At 31.7% G+C, this 17,018-nt stretch overlaps 1 protein-coding gene across 1 annotated transcript in view; it reads left to right on the top strand.

The window, feature by feature from the left end:
• LOC128172301 (uncharacterized) overlaps window positions 1-17,018 on the top strand; it is a 36,747-nt gene extending 19,729 nt beyond the window's left edge. The window contains exons 27-43 of the mRNA XM_052838095.1: window positions 187-313; window positions 8,968-9,044; window positions 9,149-9,456; window positions 9,593-9,680; window positions 10,008-10,072; window positions 10,177-10,213; window positions 10,305-10,402; window positions 10,513-10,641; window positions 10,864-11,012; window positions 12,055-12,190; window positions 12,517-12,663; window positions 13,089-13,176; window positions 13,282-13,355; window positions 13,465-13,599; window positions 13,907-14,052; window positions 16,106-16,241; window positions 16,764-17,018. Of these exons, the coding sequence (XP_052694055.1) occupies window positions 187-313; window positions 8,968-9,044; window positions 9,149-9,456; window positions 9,593-9,680; window positions 10,008-10,072; window positions 10,177-10,213; window positions 10,305-10,402; window positions 10,513-10,641; window positions 10,864-11,012; window positions 12,055-12,190; window positions 12,517-12,663; window positions 13,089-13,176; window positions 13,282-13,355; window positions 13,465-13,599; window positions 13,907-14,052; window positions 16,106-16,241; window positions 16,764-16,844 (2,021 nt within the window). The 3' untranslated portion in view covers window positions 16,845-17,018. The remainder of the gene's footprint in view (window positions 1-186; window positions 314-8,967; window positions 9,045-9,148; window positions 9,457-9,592; window positions 9,681-10,007; window positions 10,073-10,176; window positions 10,214-10,304; window positions 10,403-10,512; window positions 10,642-10,863; window positions 11,013-12,054; window positions 12,191-12,516; window positions 12,664-13,088; window positions 13,177-13,281; window positions 13,356-13,464; window positions 13,600-13,906; window positions 14,053-16,105; window positions 16,242-16,763) is intronic.

Raw genomic sequence — 17,018 nt, 5'->3', positions numbered from 1 at the left:
TGATTCAAACATTTCAAATAACTATGTTAATTAGACAGAGTTGATATAAATATATGTTTTTATGTATGGCCAAATTGAAAACGGGGCGAAACTATTTGCAAGTGTAGAAGAGCAGAAATAACACGGGGTGAAAATAACTCTATATACAGGATTATTTCTATCATGTCTGTGTTGTCTTGCCCACAGGAACACCTGCATTGGAATGCCTTCCAACCAACGACCCCAAGGGCAAGAAATACTTTGGAACTATGACTGTGACATTGACCGGGGACCCGTGTCAGCGCTGGGACTCCCAAACACCACATACACACCGGTTTGGTGGGCTGGCTGATCAGGATAACTATTGTAGGAATCCTGACGGTGAAAGCGCTCCTTGGTGCTATACGACGAATGTCAACAACCGATGGGAGCTCTGCGCTATTCCACGTTGTTAAAGTATGACAGAGACAATTGCTATGTAAAATATAGACGAGTAGTTTAAGATACATGTTTACTTCTAGAATAGCGTAAGTATTTTAGTCAAAGCAAAATGTTTGTAATAAAAGAGGACGCATTTTCATCTTTCTTCAAATTTTTTTTTTCATATTTGCAGACAAAGAGTTAAAAAAAAGTAACGAATCAAGTAACTTATAGAGGTTCACAATGATTAGTTGATAAACAAGTAATTCTAGATATGTTATCAGCAATGAAAGGTGAGCTGCATTGATTATCCTTTATAAAACAAGATATTAAAAATGAGATCAACGTATATTTGTTTTTTTATTAAAATCTTGGGAAATGCTTAAGTTTTTGATTGTATGTAAACAACCTAACTTCATATTACATCAATTATAAAGTTCCATTTCACATTTTCAACACATTATCGTCTTTTGCAGGTTTAGGCTTCTTTATTAAAAAGAGATACTTCGATCATTATAGACATTTGAGATATTTTCAATTTGTTTACAATTTATTTTCGGCTTATCACATTCAATTGTTTCTCCATTCAATACATAAACACATAAAAAGTTTACGAAGATCTGAACATTTTTAGTGTATACGTATAAATTAGATAAAGTTATTTCATGAAACGCCACCTGTTGACAAAATATACCTATTCCATATTCATTTTGCAAAACAAGTTCTGATTAGACGAAGGCGGGGTCAAAATATCCTTGTAGTGCCGTGTGTATAGTAACGGTCGCAATACATTGTGAATAAATCCTCACATAAAGATTAGGTGTCACCATATAACACGTATTATTTGAGCCTTCCAATAATCAATGTAATAAAATTTGTAAATCAGATGTTTTATCACTCAGATAAAATCAATTCTGAACAAATATTTACCTTTGTGTTCTTTAAATGCTCTACGATTGTGCATGTAAATATACAAATATTAGAGAGTTTAAAAAATGAAAACAAAAAACTAAAAAAACAAATATCGTATTTTAAGCTTAATCTCGACACATCCAAGTGCAGAAAAGCACTTGTTATTATACCACTGAGTAAATTTTTTATGCAGATTAACAACAGATAAACATGAAATTTGATGTAACTGTCAAATAGTGCTTGTGCTAGTTGCCCGGGTGAAAAATCATAGAAACCATTTACTAGAGGCATTCAATTTGCCCCGTTATTTGTATCAGAATGACAGAATAAATTTAAAGTTCGATAACTCTTATTGTTTTACAGCATTGCCGACAATTTTATATAAAGTTTTCATCGGTATATTCAATTACCTATCCACTAATTATTCGGACGATCGCACGTTTATTGTTCCCGTCGACAGCAACTTTTTTCATCGGTTTGCCTTGTATAATAGTTGATGTCTCGGGGGGGGGGGGGGGGGGGGGGCAAGAAACTCATAGCGGATAAACAGGTAGATAAATAAAAGTAAGGCGTAAAATGAAGATGTGAAGAAAGAATTGAAGGAATTAGTATCCAAGATTGACAAGTTAGAACAGAATATTAATTTTCAGTAATACAATTATCAAGAGTTATCAGAAAAGTTAAATAACCTTGAATTGCCAAAAAAGCAAAGTGAATACAATGTCTTTTAATGTAGAACGAGGTTGCACAGACCTTTCGGGGGTAGATATAGAGGCATCAGTAGAAGCGAAGCCAAAGTAGAGGATTATATGAAAAACAGAGGTCAAGGCAATTAGTGGCCAATGTAATTCTGGCACTAGTCAGATGACACAAAATGATGTTAAAGTTACCTTTAAAGTTTTAATCAAAACAGTTAAGTCAAGACAAGGAAGAATTTCAGAAGAAACGAGATATCTGTGAGCCAATGCTCACTAGTGTTACCCCCGCTCTAATCTAATATGCAAAATAAGCAAAGTCGATATTTAATAGAAAGTTGACGTCTGGTTGGTACAAAAATATATCCAACAATATGACATGCCTAAACAAATAGTGTGATAAAATTACAAGCATATGCGATAAATAGTTGCTGAGAAAAATGCGACAAAATTTTTTTTACGGACGGACAGACAGACAGAAGGACAGACAGACAGACAGACACACACACATGGGTAAAACAGTATACCCCCTTCTCCTTCGGAGCGGGGGTATCAAAATGCTAGCCTAGCTACTTTATTACGGACGCTAGTGCTCTCTAGTGCTAACTCTATATATGTACACTACTATATTAAAATAATAGACTCGAGAAATCGGAAGAGTGCTGTCTTTTGTTTTATATATTTTAAACACAATTGGTACTTGAAGATACCAATTTGTTTTTGTTTTTTCTCAATCAAGCTTCGCGGATTAAATATCAACAAACAATCCTTTAAAATTTCCGGTAATCATCTGAATTTTCTGGATTTTACAATTTTGCGCATGCGCATTACATTCACGCTAAATCACGGAATTAAGAATCTTCATTTTATGTTTCCTTAATATCACATTTGCATGGATTAACTCAAAAACGATAATACAAATGCGTGTAAATTTTCATTGGAAATTTGCTATATATTCTATTCATCAAAGAAATTACGGGAGATACCTCTAACTCAGTGAATTTAATATGAAAAATAGCGAGAGTTGCGAATTTCAACATGGTTTGTAATGAATAATTTGACTGTTAATTTCAATGCAGTTTCATTAATTTTCCCCAAAATCGTTTCTAAGCGATTCTGCAAGTTTCTGCTACATTTCGGGTGTATGGGTGGCATTTTAACAGTGGTGAATGCCTCGAGACACAGTTCCCTTATTTAACTAAGCAGAATGTAGGGAAATTTTTTTATAGCATTATTGAAGGCTTAAAGCTTGGTTATATATTACCCTTAGCGTAGGCAACACACTTTAAAACGGGTAACGCAACGAATTGTTACATGCACGTAAATTATGCGCGTACGGTTCGCCGTAACATTCACGTCATTTCTATATTAAAGCAGTAAACAATTCTCTAAAATTAAGACATTCAGTATAATAAGATAAATAGTGCCTGTTTGGGAGGATAACAGTTGAAATTGACACCCCTCGAAAACCATTGTCAAACTCCGTTTTGCGTCGGTTGACATTGATTTCCTCGGGGTGTCAATTCAACTGTTACCCTCCCAAACAGGCACTATTTCTATAGTGTCGATGTATCTATTCTGTAAATGTCGGATATCATATGCAATGTCAACCTGTGCACGCACGGGTCACAATCTAGTATATTATCATATGAATATAATGGGAATTCGATACAACAAGATTTCAATTATAAAGGACAAAGGTTGGTATACGACCAAATAATTGTTGCGTTTGAAAAAAAAACCGGATCATGATCATTTTTATGAAGAAAAAAAACTTAAACTTTTTCACTTTACAAGTAATAAAACTCAGAATTTATTTTCAAAAAAGGGAGAGAGAGAGAGAGAGAGAATAAAATAGTTCCGTGGTTTAATTATTCCAGTCACAATAGGCAATGCAAGTAATTATTTTGAAAAGAGAGACTACAGGTAAAGCTAAAAAAAATTTTTTATATGTGCCAAAAGCGTAAGTCCATTATTTGATGTGCATTTTGATATCCCATTCAAATTACTTGTAATAAACTACATAAGTTTTCTTACTTTCTTATTTTTCACCAGGAAGATATACACAGTATATGCTCATTTATTTGTTACAGAAGATGACATAGGATATATACTGGCAAGCCAATCTTATGATTGCCTACAGGGAAATATATAAATTAATTTTGATAAGGACCTATTATAGCAGGTCCACTTTCTTCCCCTTTTTTAACTTATCAAGTTATAATATATCTTATCTGCTTAAACATATGATTAGGCGTACCATTATGGGAGATGTGCATTTGTGTCATTGAGCTATGTATAAAAAATATATATACTATTGACAACTTGTTATTTAAATTTTAAGACACACAAATATAGAAGATGCAAATGGGCATTACGAACTTCCTGAATTGTATAGAAGGAGGAAATACAAAATGTAAATGTAAATTTATAAACATATTATTTGTCCCAATTATTATTGAATTAAAAAACAAACAAACGAATTATCCAAACAAGTGTTATAAGGGCAGATTGGGTTTTTTCTAATTCTGTTGTCGTTTTACGTGCGTCGGTCGCCTTTTTCTGTATTCTATTATCGAGCTGATACGAGCAACAATAACTAGTATATTTTTGCTCGTCGTATTTCTGATTGAGATTATGAGGCATTGTTTATTCGCCATTTTCACGGTTCAAATTGTGATATACACAGATCAACTCCTTGTCTCGGGTAAGTTTAACATTAATCGGTCAGTAGCGGATTTGTCGAAAAGGACTATTTATATTTTTTTTAATTTGATAAAAGATTATATCTATGAATATTAATGAAGCAGTAGAGAGTTTTTGAAAGTTGTATTATGATGTACCTGGAAAATTTTACACATCATTCTTGTCTTTCAAATGCATACATGTAATACTAGATTTAAAAATACAAATCATAGTAAATACGATTATGATTTTCAATCGACTAAATTTTTGTGCATTTTCTTCAATAGGAAATAATTCATCATTCCCTTCAAACTATACGGTAAACTGTACGAAATGGGGATTTGATCTCAATACTTGTCCCTGTCTGAGGTGCGTTTCAGGATACCTTCGCTTAAGTTGTAGTCATGGTATGTTTTCCATTATCTTTGCAGAATTAATTGTATCAGAGCTTGCTCAAATTAATCGAAAGTCGGTGACTGATGTCTAATTTTTTTTAACGAAAATGTTAAATATTGTTTTAAGAGATTGTGCTATATAAATAGGTCATATTTTATTGTTTAAATGATTTTTATTTAATATGGTGTTGCATTATTGCATTTATAATATATTATATTGCAACTCTACAAAAAGGGGTAATTTTTGCATTCAACACATTACAGCGGGTGCATTTATTTGTTTATAATTGCTTTGTCTTTTTTTTCAATTTTGAGAGCGTGCTTCTGTAATAAACACTTACACACCAATACTAAATGTAAGAAACTAAAGGTAGACTTACTTTAAAGAACATGATTCAACGATCCGTTTTATTCTATTTGTTATTTCATTGTAGATTTTATACATTTTTTTAATATTTAGACAAAAAATGTGAAGTAAGCTACGACAACTGTAGTAACAATGATTTTTAAACTTTGTGTCTCTCTGTCAACGGGTCATGCTTTACCAAATGTTCTTCCGTGTATCAGGGACCTTTCTACAATATATGTAAATAATATTTGTATCTAAAAAAAATTCAATGCTTTCATCTAATGTTTTACAAAGGTATACAGGAAAAAATAAAACACGACCCACATCATTCATGTCCGTTTATCTCAAAACCAATAAAAGTGCGAAATAAAAGTTAAATATTGTACCAACATAAAATTCTTTTTAAATGTTTATTTTTTTTTCTCAATAATCATCGATGCATGGCGTATATCATAGATTGTCACGGGATATTTTTGCCGCATTTTTACTTGTTAGCTCACCTGAGCTGAAAGTTCAAGTGAGCTATTCTGATCACATTTTGACCGTCGTCCGTCCGTTTGTCTGTCCGTCTGTCTGTCTGTCTGTCCGTCTGTAAACTTTTAACATTTTGAACTTCTTCTCTAAAACTGCTTATCCAATATCAACCAAATTTGGCACAAAACATCCTTATGGGTGGGCGAATATAAATTGCAGAAATGAAAGTCCGATCTGTCTTCATAGCGGAGAAAACCTTGAAACTGTAGAAAAAGGGGGGGGTGCATTTTTAAAAATCTTCTTCTCAAGAACTACTGATTCCAATTCAACGTAGTTTAGCATAAATTATCCTAATGGGAAGGAAAATATAAATTGCTAAAATTTCTGTTTCAAATCTGAGTTATTACGAAAAAAATAATAAGGAAAGGCGTGTTTCAATCAGTTTAATAGCTTCGGGTTCGGCATCCGGTAAAATGGGTAGGCAAGACTTGGCCTTGGCAAAACAAAAGATTGGCACTTATTAATCTGCCAATCTCATTAAAATTTCAGGATATTTGATGGACCAGTATATTTGTATTCGCTGTAAATATTGCTGCAAAATAATGCGTGTTTGGAATTGACAATTGCCGATCTGCCCCGGCTTTTATTTTGCCACGGCCCGGGTTTGCATACCCATTTTACCAAGACTCGTATTCCATACTTCTAAAACGAGGTTCTTTGTTTAAAGCAGCCATGACATTATACGAAAAAGGGTCGATCTGACTATGATGAATTTGCTTGTTGTGCAACAGTTCGCGTATGAAGGGAAATTTTTGAAACATGCAAAATATATTGGTGCCGATTTTGTGAAGTAAATTGAGGCTAAATATTTCAATGCGTTGACAGTTTTCACACATGACGTTGGTGTTAGCTTGTTCTGATTTTCGTTTCGTTTTCAATATTACTGCTTTGTAACCTGGGAACTATCGTCTGTATTTCGTGATTTTTACGTATCAAATCAAACAGAGACTTCGGTAAATCAAACAGTTAACTGTTTACCTGAACAAATTAAGCAAAATCTGATGTATCAAAAAAGTACTGAAATACAATTCATTCTATCGGTAATTCGGCATTATCTTTTTGCGTAATGGTAGATTAATGCAATAGGTTTTGTTGGGATGCTCGGCATTTTCTCGAGTTTATTCAGTTTAAATAGAGTTTGATATCGCTGACGGAAATATGTAGGTATATATACATGTATATATATGATTCATTTCGAAAAAATAAAATGTGTTCTTTATTTGTTATAGTGCATGTTTCTTGTGTTTAATTGTTTACAATTTCTATTTACTAACAATATTTGATTGTTAAGCTTCGAATTATAGGCATTATAAGCAAGATACAGAGATTTGCTCACAATTCTATGTTTGTACACAGATCTAAAAAACTTAAGATTAAAAAAGTAAAAAATTTGTCAATATTTATTAAGATAATTTTTAAAGTCTGTTCTTCCAGAAACCAACTTTATCAACTTATTGTATTGTAAACCTAACCTTTTTTCGTCATTATTACTCCTACTGTACATGTGATCCTTGACTGTGTGTGTGTACATTTGTACAGGCACGTAGCATCGTGAAAAGGGGGGGGGGGGGGGGGGGGGGGAGTCATCCATAAAATCTAACAAGCAAAAAAAAAAAAAAAAAAAAAAAAAAAAGATTTTCCCAAAATCTTCAAAATCCTAATCATGGGGGGGGGGGAGAGATTTTTAACATCCTCCAAAAAAGGGGGGGCCAACTCCATGATAATTCAATTTTTTATATGTAAATTTACAAAAATCAGTTGCTGCGAGAAAAAGTGGGGGTGGGGGCGGGGGGGGGGGGGGGGCAGACAAGAGTAAATAAAAACGACATCTTTAAACAGTTTCCATAGTTCTGACACATTTCTGTTGCGGGGATAAAGTAATTATCGCTTTTTATAAGAAAATATCACAGCGGAAAATTATCCTGGTTTGTACGCGAGGTAAATAACAGTCATTTAATTATAATGGAGAAGACAAATTTTTGAATGTTTTTAATTTGAGGAATTGAGCATATTGAGGTACAATTTTCTTCTTCACATCTATACATGTAGGGTTTTTTAAAATAAAAAACAATAACTATAATATTTTTTTTTAAATACAATAACTAGTAAGTAGTTGATGAAAAAAATGTACCTATATGCTCTCATATATTTTGATCGCTTTACAAAGTGTGGGGGGGGGGGGGGCAGAGCGAAAATATAGGGAATTGGAAGGTAACAACTTAACAGTGTACCCCTACCAAATGTTTAGTTTTATATCTTGCGTAGGATTTTCTTATTCTGATAAAAAATAGTATTTCATGAAGGTACAATGTCAAAGATTACGTGTATGCAAAAATAAGTGTAAAATTCGAATACTTTACAATATTCTTTTTTTTGTTATTCTACCGAGGGACCATATGGCACAATATCTTTTGAACGCCCATTGTTGCTCAGGTGAGCGATGTGGCCCCATGGGCCTCTTGTTCTATTTATAAATGCATCTTGGTTCAGACGATGTTTATTTAATAGCATGATCATATCTAAAGATTTCCCCTTTAAAACGCTTTAATTCATTCATCTTAGCATGCCGCGACCTATTTTATGGACTCAACTGCACAAACCAATTCAACAAAAGTTATGGCAATCACTCCTTTGACAACCTGACCACTAAATTTGACATTGATTGTCAGGTAATGTATATATATAACAGATTAAAACACATATTTACACGAATAAAGCTATAAAATCAAATGCATTTCTATTGTCACTCTTTTCAATGCTACTGTACATATTTTTATATAATCGTATTTCGTATCAGCCATACAACATAACAAACCAGCTGCCAGCGATATACGTCATAGGAGGATATATTGCAGTTATCGTTACACCACTCCTAATTATTGGTTTCCTTAGCATTTGTACACGGTATTAACGACTTACTTTGACTTAATGTTGATGGGTACCTTTAGATTTCATATAAGTTGACTGATCATTTTAAATGTTATTCACATAGTTCTAGATCTCGAGGCTCGACGAAGGGCGAAGATAGTGAGAGAGAAATTGAAGATACGAACACAGTTTCAATTAACCAAAATGGTAAGCATATAATGCAAACTAATAAAAAAAACTTTTTTTTTTAAATTTTAATGACACGGGTCAGAAGAGGAGAGTACGAAAATTATAGATATTGTTTCCTTTAGCAGTTCCCCCTATCCTGGTTCCAAAGTATTCAAACGTGTATCAGAATGTTAACATAGAATTTAACCAAGGTCCATTGAGTACAACGACGGCAACTATAGAAATCCAGGATAAAACACCATTGGGCGTGGATCCTGACATTTCAATGGAGGAGGATATTGACATCGATGACAAAATACATGATGAAAATCCTTATGGAAATTTACCCGCGAGCAACAAGCAAATTCCTGACATCTCTTTGAGAAACTTGGAAAACGAAATTCTAGAAAAATCGAAAGAGGAAAATGATGGCTTTAAGAAAGAATATGCGGTGGGTATCAAATGTGCTTAACAATTTATAAGAGATACGAACGTCACAAAATATAGGGTTTTAATTCATCAATATGAAAAGATTGTTTTCGATTCTAAGATTAGATATTTTTGATAAATTTACCGAAATTTTCTAGACTTTACAATACGGAGAGAGGTACCCTTGTGAAGTAGGAAAACTTCCAGAAAACCTGTCTAAAAATCGATTCAAATATATATTTCCATGTAAGTACCGGTTTAAACAGATGTATTGATCAGTACTAAAATGCTTTGATTGTTTTTATAATTTTTAAACATTTTTAAAGTGAATTACTAATTACTATGTGATAATTACTTCTTATTCAAAAATATTGCGATTAATATATTACGATCCTTAGTAATTGAAGCGGTAACAATAAATGGCAACCTTATCTCATTCTTTCATCAACTACACAAATACAATAATTGTTTTTTAAAATTTCATTTATATTCCATAAGCATAAGAATTACTGTTGTTTTAATATTTTGTATCCATCATTACTACGTGTTTTCTTTTAAATGAAAATTATTTAGACGACCATTCAAGAGTGATATTGGCAAACAGATCTCGGGACTATATAAACGCTAATTATATTGATGTAAGTATGCAATCATTTTTCGATAAAATTCAGTTTGACTTATATATAAAAATAGTGTTAAAACAGAATTAAATGTTATCCCTTATGTCATAATTATCTTTAAGGGTCTCAAGAAGAAAAATCAGTTCATTGCATGTCAAGGTTAGTTTATTTCATTTAATATTGCTTTATTAAGAACACAAGAAGAAATAATGTTATTGTTCTTCTATTTTTCCCCCTTTTATTCAAACAGGACCTACACCTAACACACTTGTGGATTTTTGGTCGATGGTTTGGCAAGAAAGAGTAGACCAGATTGTAATGTTAACAAATCTTAAGGAAGGAACAAGGGTAATTTGTGCTATTTTTCCTGATTACACAAATACAATTATGATAAGAACTATCATATTGCATAATCTTCTTTTGAAAGCGTAAAATCTTGTCTTTTATTTATTTGATAGACGAAGTGTGACCAATATTGGCCAAATTTAGAAACATCAATGACTTTGGGCGACAACAGTGTACATACATTAGACGAAAAACAATATGCAAACTATGTAATTCGCAAAATGAAATTGACGAACCAAAAGGTAAAATAGTGTAACCATTAATAAAATGTAGCATCAAAAACTTTGCATTTAAAAATTGTTTTTGTTATAGTAATATGTTTAAAGTTGTTATGGCATGATTTGAATAATACATTTAAAATATATGATGTTCAACTATTTTTAAAAATAGATTTTTGAAAAGTAATGTTTTTCTTCTAATTATCTAAAATATTTATTTTGTAATGAAACCTGTTTAATTCTCAGCTTAAATGCAGTAAAATAATAATCCAGTACCATTACACTGCGTGGCCGGATCACAGTACACCGTATCCACTCTGTCTTTTATTTTTCCACGATCATGTGATGAGATCAAAATGTAAAAGTCAAGATGGCCCCACACTGGTTCATTGCAGGTATATATATATATATATATATATATATATATATATATATATATATATATATATATATATATATATAAATATATATATATATATATATATATATATAAACGATATTGTAAAATAAAATCATTTGTTCTGTGTACTGAAATAAATAAAACTTATTTACATGTATATAGTATATACTAGCCTACTATTTTTCGTTCCACACTAACATCTAAAAACAGGTTTCTAGTGTTAATTCATGTAGATCTCTTTTATTTTTGAAAATTGAGGTAGGGCTTATCAAATACACATATCACACGTTTGGTGTACAAGTATTTTATTTTTTATGTTTAAATGACCAAGTAACGTCCAAAAAAGTCCTCAAAACAAAATCATGAATTCATAAAAATGCTCTTTTATTTTTGGTAGGATTCCTCATTATTAAATGTCGTATTATCGTATCTTGATTAATTTTGTTTAAAAATAATTCACTGAATGTGAGCATTCATGTATTACATTCATAGCATGCTTCAAAAGTTAGAAATTGCATTGACACGAATAATTTTTGTAGCATGAATGTAATAATATTACATATATATTTAAGTAATATTATTGGTTTATTATCATTTTTTTTCAGATTTTTTTTAACATTCTTATTAAACAGACATAATGCACAAAAACCTGCATTTAATTCCTGGTGATTTTCTTCTTATACAGAATTTAGGGGGGAAAATGTAATATTGTTTAACCGAACGTTATTAATCACCAGAATTCCTCTCTCTAATGTTAAATGACATTTATCCAAATAATAAAAGAAAATTTTATCCATCTATAATTGGAAAAGAGATGCACTATTTAACAATTTTGTACATTTGTCCTTATAACTTTTCTTTTAAGTTAGCCTAATATATATTTGGCGACTGACTAGATAAACAAAATAATGTCAAACAATTCGCAATTTATTAGATAATGTGATGATGATAAATGAGTATCAACATACAATTTTTATGATCATACTGAACGTGTTTGCATGGCCATAAATATGAAATTTGTTTATTGTTATATCTAGCGCTGGGATTGGCAGAACAGGTACATACATAGCAATAGATGTACTTTTCGAAGCTGGAAAAATAGAAAATAAAATCAATATCGCAGAATTTGTCAAGAAAATGAGAAGAAACAGGATGAATATGGTTCAAACATATGTGAGTCTTATTTTGTTATGTTATCACTCTTTATTTTTCTGTATGGTGGGAGTTGGTGTGGTGTTTTTTCATTTCTTTTTAAAATATATTTGTTTTTTGCTTTTTTTTCTTTTCTTTTTTTTTTGGGGGGGGGGGTGATGTTTGCATTTGTTTTGTGTTTATTTTACATGATTTTTTGGTGGGTAGGGTGGAGTGGAATTTGTCAAGTAAATTATAAGAAATAGTATAAATACAATCTAGTCTACTGAGAAACAATTTTTTATTCAGTTTGAGAGAATTGGTACTATTTATATCAAAATCATTATACAGTACAATTTTATCACCAGGAACAATACAAGACTATATTTCTGACGCTCAATGAAATGTTTAAAGCACCCGCTGCGGCGCTAAATACCATGGCACTTCTTAAAAAACTGAAGCCGTCAAGTAATAGAACAACTGCGAGTGAATCTCCACTAAGAAAAGAGTTTCAGGTAATTTGACCTGCATCCAAATTTGAGATATATTCATTGAATGTATGTACATGTCTGTAGCACAAACAAGGACGTCTATTATCTTTATATTTCTTCCAAAACTATGTTTTAAAAAACTTGGTTAGATTAGTAGCCATTGAAACTGTTCTGGATTTTTTTTTTTATTTTAAATGAAGAAATGCCCATTAATTTACAAAAATCAGAGAAAGCAAATCTGCCATTCGGTCATCTGAAAAATGATTGGCAAAAAGATAAAAGGTGACTAAATGACATACTTTTGCCATTTAATCATCATTCCAGAAATTTCGGTTAACATTCAGTTTACCGAATTGCATATTTAATATTTGTGAGATGTTATTAGAGTGTCAATCATTTCTATTTGTTTTAATCTCATTAAATCGAGTATTTTTTGTTCTCTATATCAGAAACTTCAGGCCATTCGACCCCGTTATACAGAAGCAGATTACACGATGGCATCAGAATGTGGGGATTTCTCATCATCCATTCGCCCCCGTAAGTAATTTGATACGTTATCCAATCGTGTCCAACCATGTGAAACTTTCTAATATAAATTATATATTTTTAAGGAATTAAAATAAAATGATTTCAATGTTGTAGTTGATAAATACATCCTGTACCTGATGCCAACTTTCCCGGAACGAGGAAACTACATTAATGCCATAACCATCCCTGTAAGTTTCACCATATATTTCAATATGTTTCTATTTGTTTCAGTTATTTTACTTCTACTGTATTTTCCCACTATAATCATAAATTGGTGTGGGTTTATTTTTTTTTTAGTCTACGACCAAACAGTTTGCGTTCATCATCACTAAGTACCCACAACCGGAGACCATCGTAGATTTCCTACGGCTGATTATTGATTATGACTCTGAAGTTGTTGTCTGTATGGAACCTCTCAGCAGTATTGAATCTGTACGATTTTCAATATTTAAAAGAAAGTCCTATGGAATTGCTAACGAATTTTTGAAATTTTATTCATGAAAGTCGTGTATTTTTTTTTTTCAAAATTTAGGCAAATTATTGGATGCCATCTTCTTCAAAACCTTTGTCAGTTTCTCCTTTTACACTAAATGTAGAACAACAACAGGACTCAGAAATAAGGATTTGTAAAATAAATATTTCGGTAAGAGATGTGAGTTTATGAACACAGTAAAATATCTCTATTCTTATATATGGATATGAGTGGAATTTTATGCATTTATTCTTCCACTTTGCTTAGAAAAGCGACGAGACATGGTCTGTCAATATATCAGATCCCACCAGCCTTCTGACGTTGGACAACTCAGAAACGGTCGCCAAATTCCTTGCCCTAGTGTCGTTTGTCCAAAAGACGGAAACAAAGAATCCGATTATCGTTATCAGCAGGTATTGATTATATACAAGTGGCATAGTTACAATTAAAGCTAGAAATTTCCATTTTATATTTCTATTCCCTTTATTGATATAATTATAATTTACAAACATGTGATTTGTATAGTCTGTACATAAATGTTTTCTTATAAAACACATTCACAATGCCAAGACGGGTCACAAAAATTCCAGGGGTTAGACAATGTGTACCTTTTTTTTAATTACTTACTATATTATGCCATTTTAATGACGTCTTTTAAACTAAATCGTTCATTATATCGTCATTTGAGAGATACATTCATGTCCAAGAGAAAAAGACATGAATCAGAACCGGCTGGCTATGTGGCAACACATTTTAAAAAATTATGCACTTTGAACAAAATTAAAAAGTGCGTTAAATTTTGTACAATATCAACGCACTTTGAATTTTTTTTAAAGTGTGTTAAATTTTGGACAAGGTTAACCCACTTTAAAATAATTTTTCAATGTGCGTTATGAAGGTACATCGACATATTTTAGTATCGAGACACTTAACACACTATGAAAAACATATGTATAAATCTGAAATTCTGGAATTAAATTCTTAATTTGTTGATAGTATGATAATTTGTTAACACTTATGAATCTGATTGACCGTCTTTAAAAACGGGGATAGAAGTGGGAGTGGGGGTTAACCAAAGGTACAGGTCAATTATCAGTACTTCATTTCATTGATTACAGGAGAAAGGTCCCCTACCCCTCTTTTTTCCTTCTAAAACATAAATGATATTCAGCAACTAAGAGGAAATGTATAAAATCAGGAAAAGAAATACCCTTTGTTGTAAATTAAGTATACTGATTTTGAAAAAAGAAACTAGCTGCTCAAACAATAATTTCTCTAACGGTATATTAAAGAATCTATAGCTGTTTCAACATAAACTCTCTTTTGAAATTCTAATCAAATTAATCACTTCATTATAAAAAATACATGTACGTTGACAAACATTAAATTATTATAAACTTAAAAGTAAGCATTAGGGCGTGAGGTTTTTTTTTTCTCGCGCTGGTCCTCTAAAAGATCATATTGTTTATGATATTATAACTAAGTATCCTTTTCTCACATTATGCTTGTTTATGAGCATATGCAATTGAAGACAGTTGAAATATATTTTACGTGTTCTCCATTATAAATAAATAAAAAAAAATTTCGTTTCTGGCACAGCACAATGTACCAGATAATTAGTAAGTTTGCTGCATACACAAAAAAGAAAGAAAATGAATTTGCTAAGCGATGCACTTTATGTCATATTTGGATAATTCAAATCTCCCAAGCTGTTCTAACTGTAAATTGTCAACCTCCGTAGGCTGAGGAAAGGGAAAAAAATTCTAATCTAGAAACTGTTTATCAAGTTAGCCGAGAATGCAGTGGGTTCTTTCTAAAATATATCCCACTATGCCACACAAGGTTAAAACAATTATTTATTGTATCTTAAATTATATATTATTTCGACTAAACCCTTTCAAAGTCCGTTAATATCGACGATATAAGCGCACTTTGAATTTTTTTTCAAAGTGCATTGACTTGGTCCAAAAATTAACACACTTTGAAAAAAAATTTCAAAGTGCGTAATCTTTCAAAGTGCGTTGTAACACAGCTAAGTATGACAAAGGCAGACGATTTAAGTTCGTCCTCAGTTAAGTTAAAGATTTCCTGTTTACGTTTTTTTTTCACCAAAATTACAGATTTTTTGTCGAAAGTCTTATACATATTTTGATTTAGAATCTTATCACACGTATGAAATATTCATGCCATTTTTATGATAAACAAAATCTTCTGTGTCGGCTCATTGTCATGTGGAGAAGGCTTGTGTCGTGTTTGTATTTGCATAAATCGTTACCATACCACTTAAGGGAGTAAAATTTCTAATATTAAAAACTTCATTTTACCACCCTCACATCACCATAAAACATTGTTAGTAATACTCTTAAGTTACAAAAGAAAAACAATCAGTATGTTTTCTATTCCGTAATATTCAATATAAACAAAATAGATAATTTCCTTGATGATAAAATGTTATTTCCTTGTCAGGGATGGAGCTGCTCTATGCGGTGTGTTCTGTGCTCTATACAACCTGATACAACAACTGACAATGGACGAGGAGATAGACGTGTTTTCTGTGGTCAGACTCCTACAGACACGACGTCCGGAACTGTGCTCAACCTTGGTAACGTTTGTGTGGTTACACAATACACTGATAGATCGACTTGTGATTTAAATTAAAACTGAGACTTGAATGCATGTACAATGCACATACACTGTACTAGACCATGTCTACAATATATATTTCATACTTTATAGTACTTTTTTGTAAATGTAATAACTTCAATCTGAGAAAGTCATTTGGTAGAAATACAACGTTTTTTGGACTCACATTAGATGTTAATTGTATCAACAGCCCAAAAGACAACTATTTGCAAATGGGAAAATTAATGAACCATTCATCTTTAATTTTACAAAGGTCGAATGAAAAAAAAATTACATGAAAAAAACTAATTTGTCTTCTTTTTAAATAAACACAAAGGCATGTACATACGCAAACAATACAAATTTATCATTTTTTAAAAAGATTTTTACATAAAAGAAATACAAATACAATACGGTGCGCATATAATAGGCAAGTACTATATTGTAATACTACATCAATCAATCAATATATTGAAGAATGTGTTTATCTTATTCTTATTAGGAAGAATATACACTGATCCATGACATCTTGATGAGTTTTATTCGCTCGCGAATGGGAGAACACGTCTACTACAATCAATGAACGTACACCTTGGCATTTTATGACAATGGCTTTGAAGAGAAGCGATCTGAAACAAACTATCCAAAGTCGATCTACTCTATATGGATAAATTTTTTATCTGATCGGAGACCTGAGTTTGATTTCAAACACCATTTGAGAAATAAGACGAAAAACACCTTTTGCGACTCGTGTTCA

Source organism: Crassostrea angulata, chromosome 2 (genome assembly GCF_025612915.1).
Source record: "Crassostrea angulata isolate pt1a10 chromosome 2, ASM2561291v2, whole genome shotgun sequence".
Lineage (NCBI taxonomy): Eukaryota > Metazoa > Mollusca > Bivalvia > Ostreida > Ostreidae > Magallana > Magallana angulata.
The sequence above is the reverse complement of the archived record's forward strand: the minus strand, read 5'-3'. Positions and strand labels throughout refer to the sequence as shown.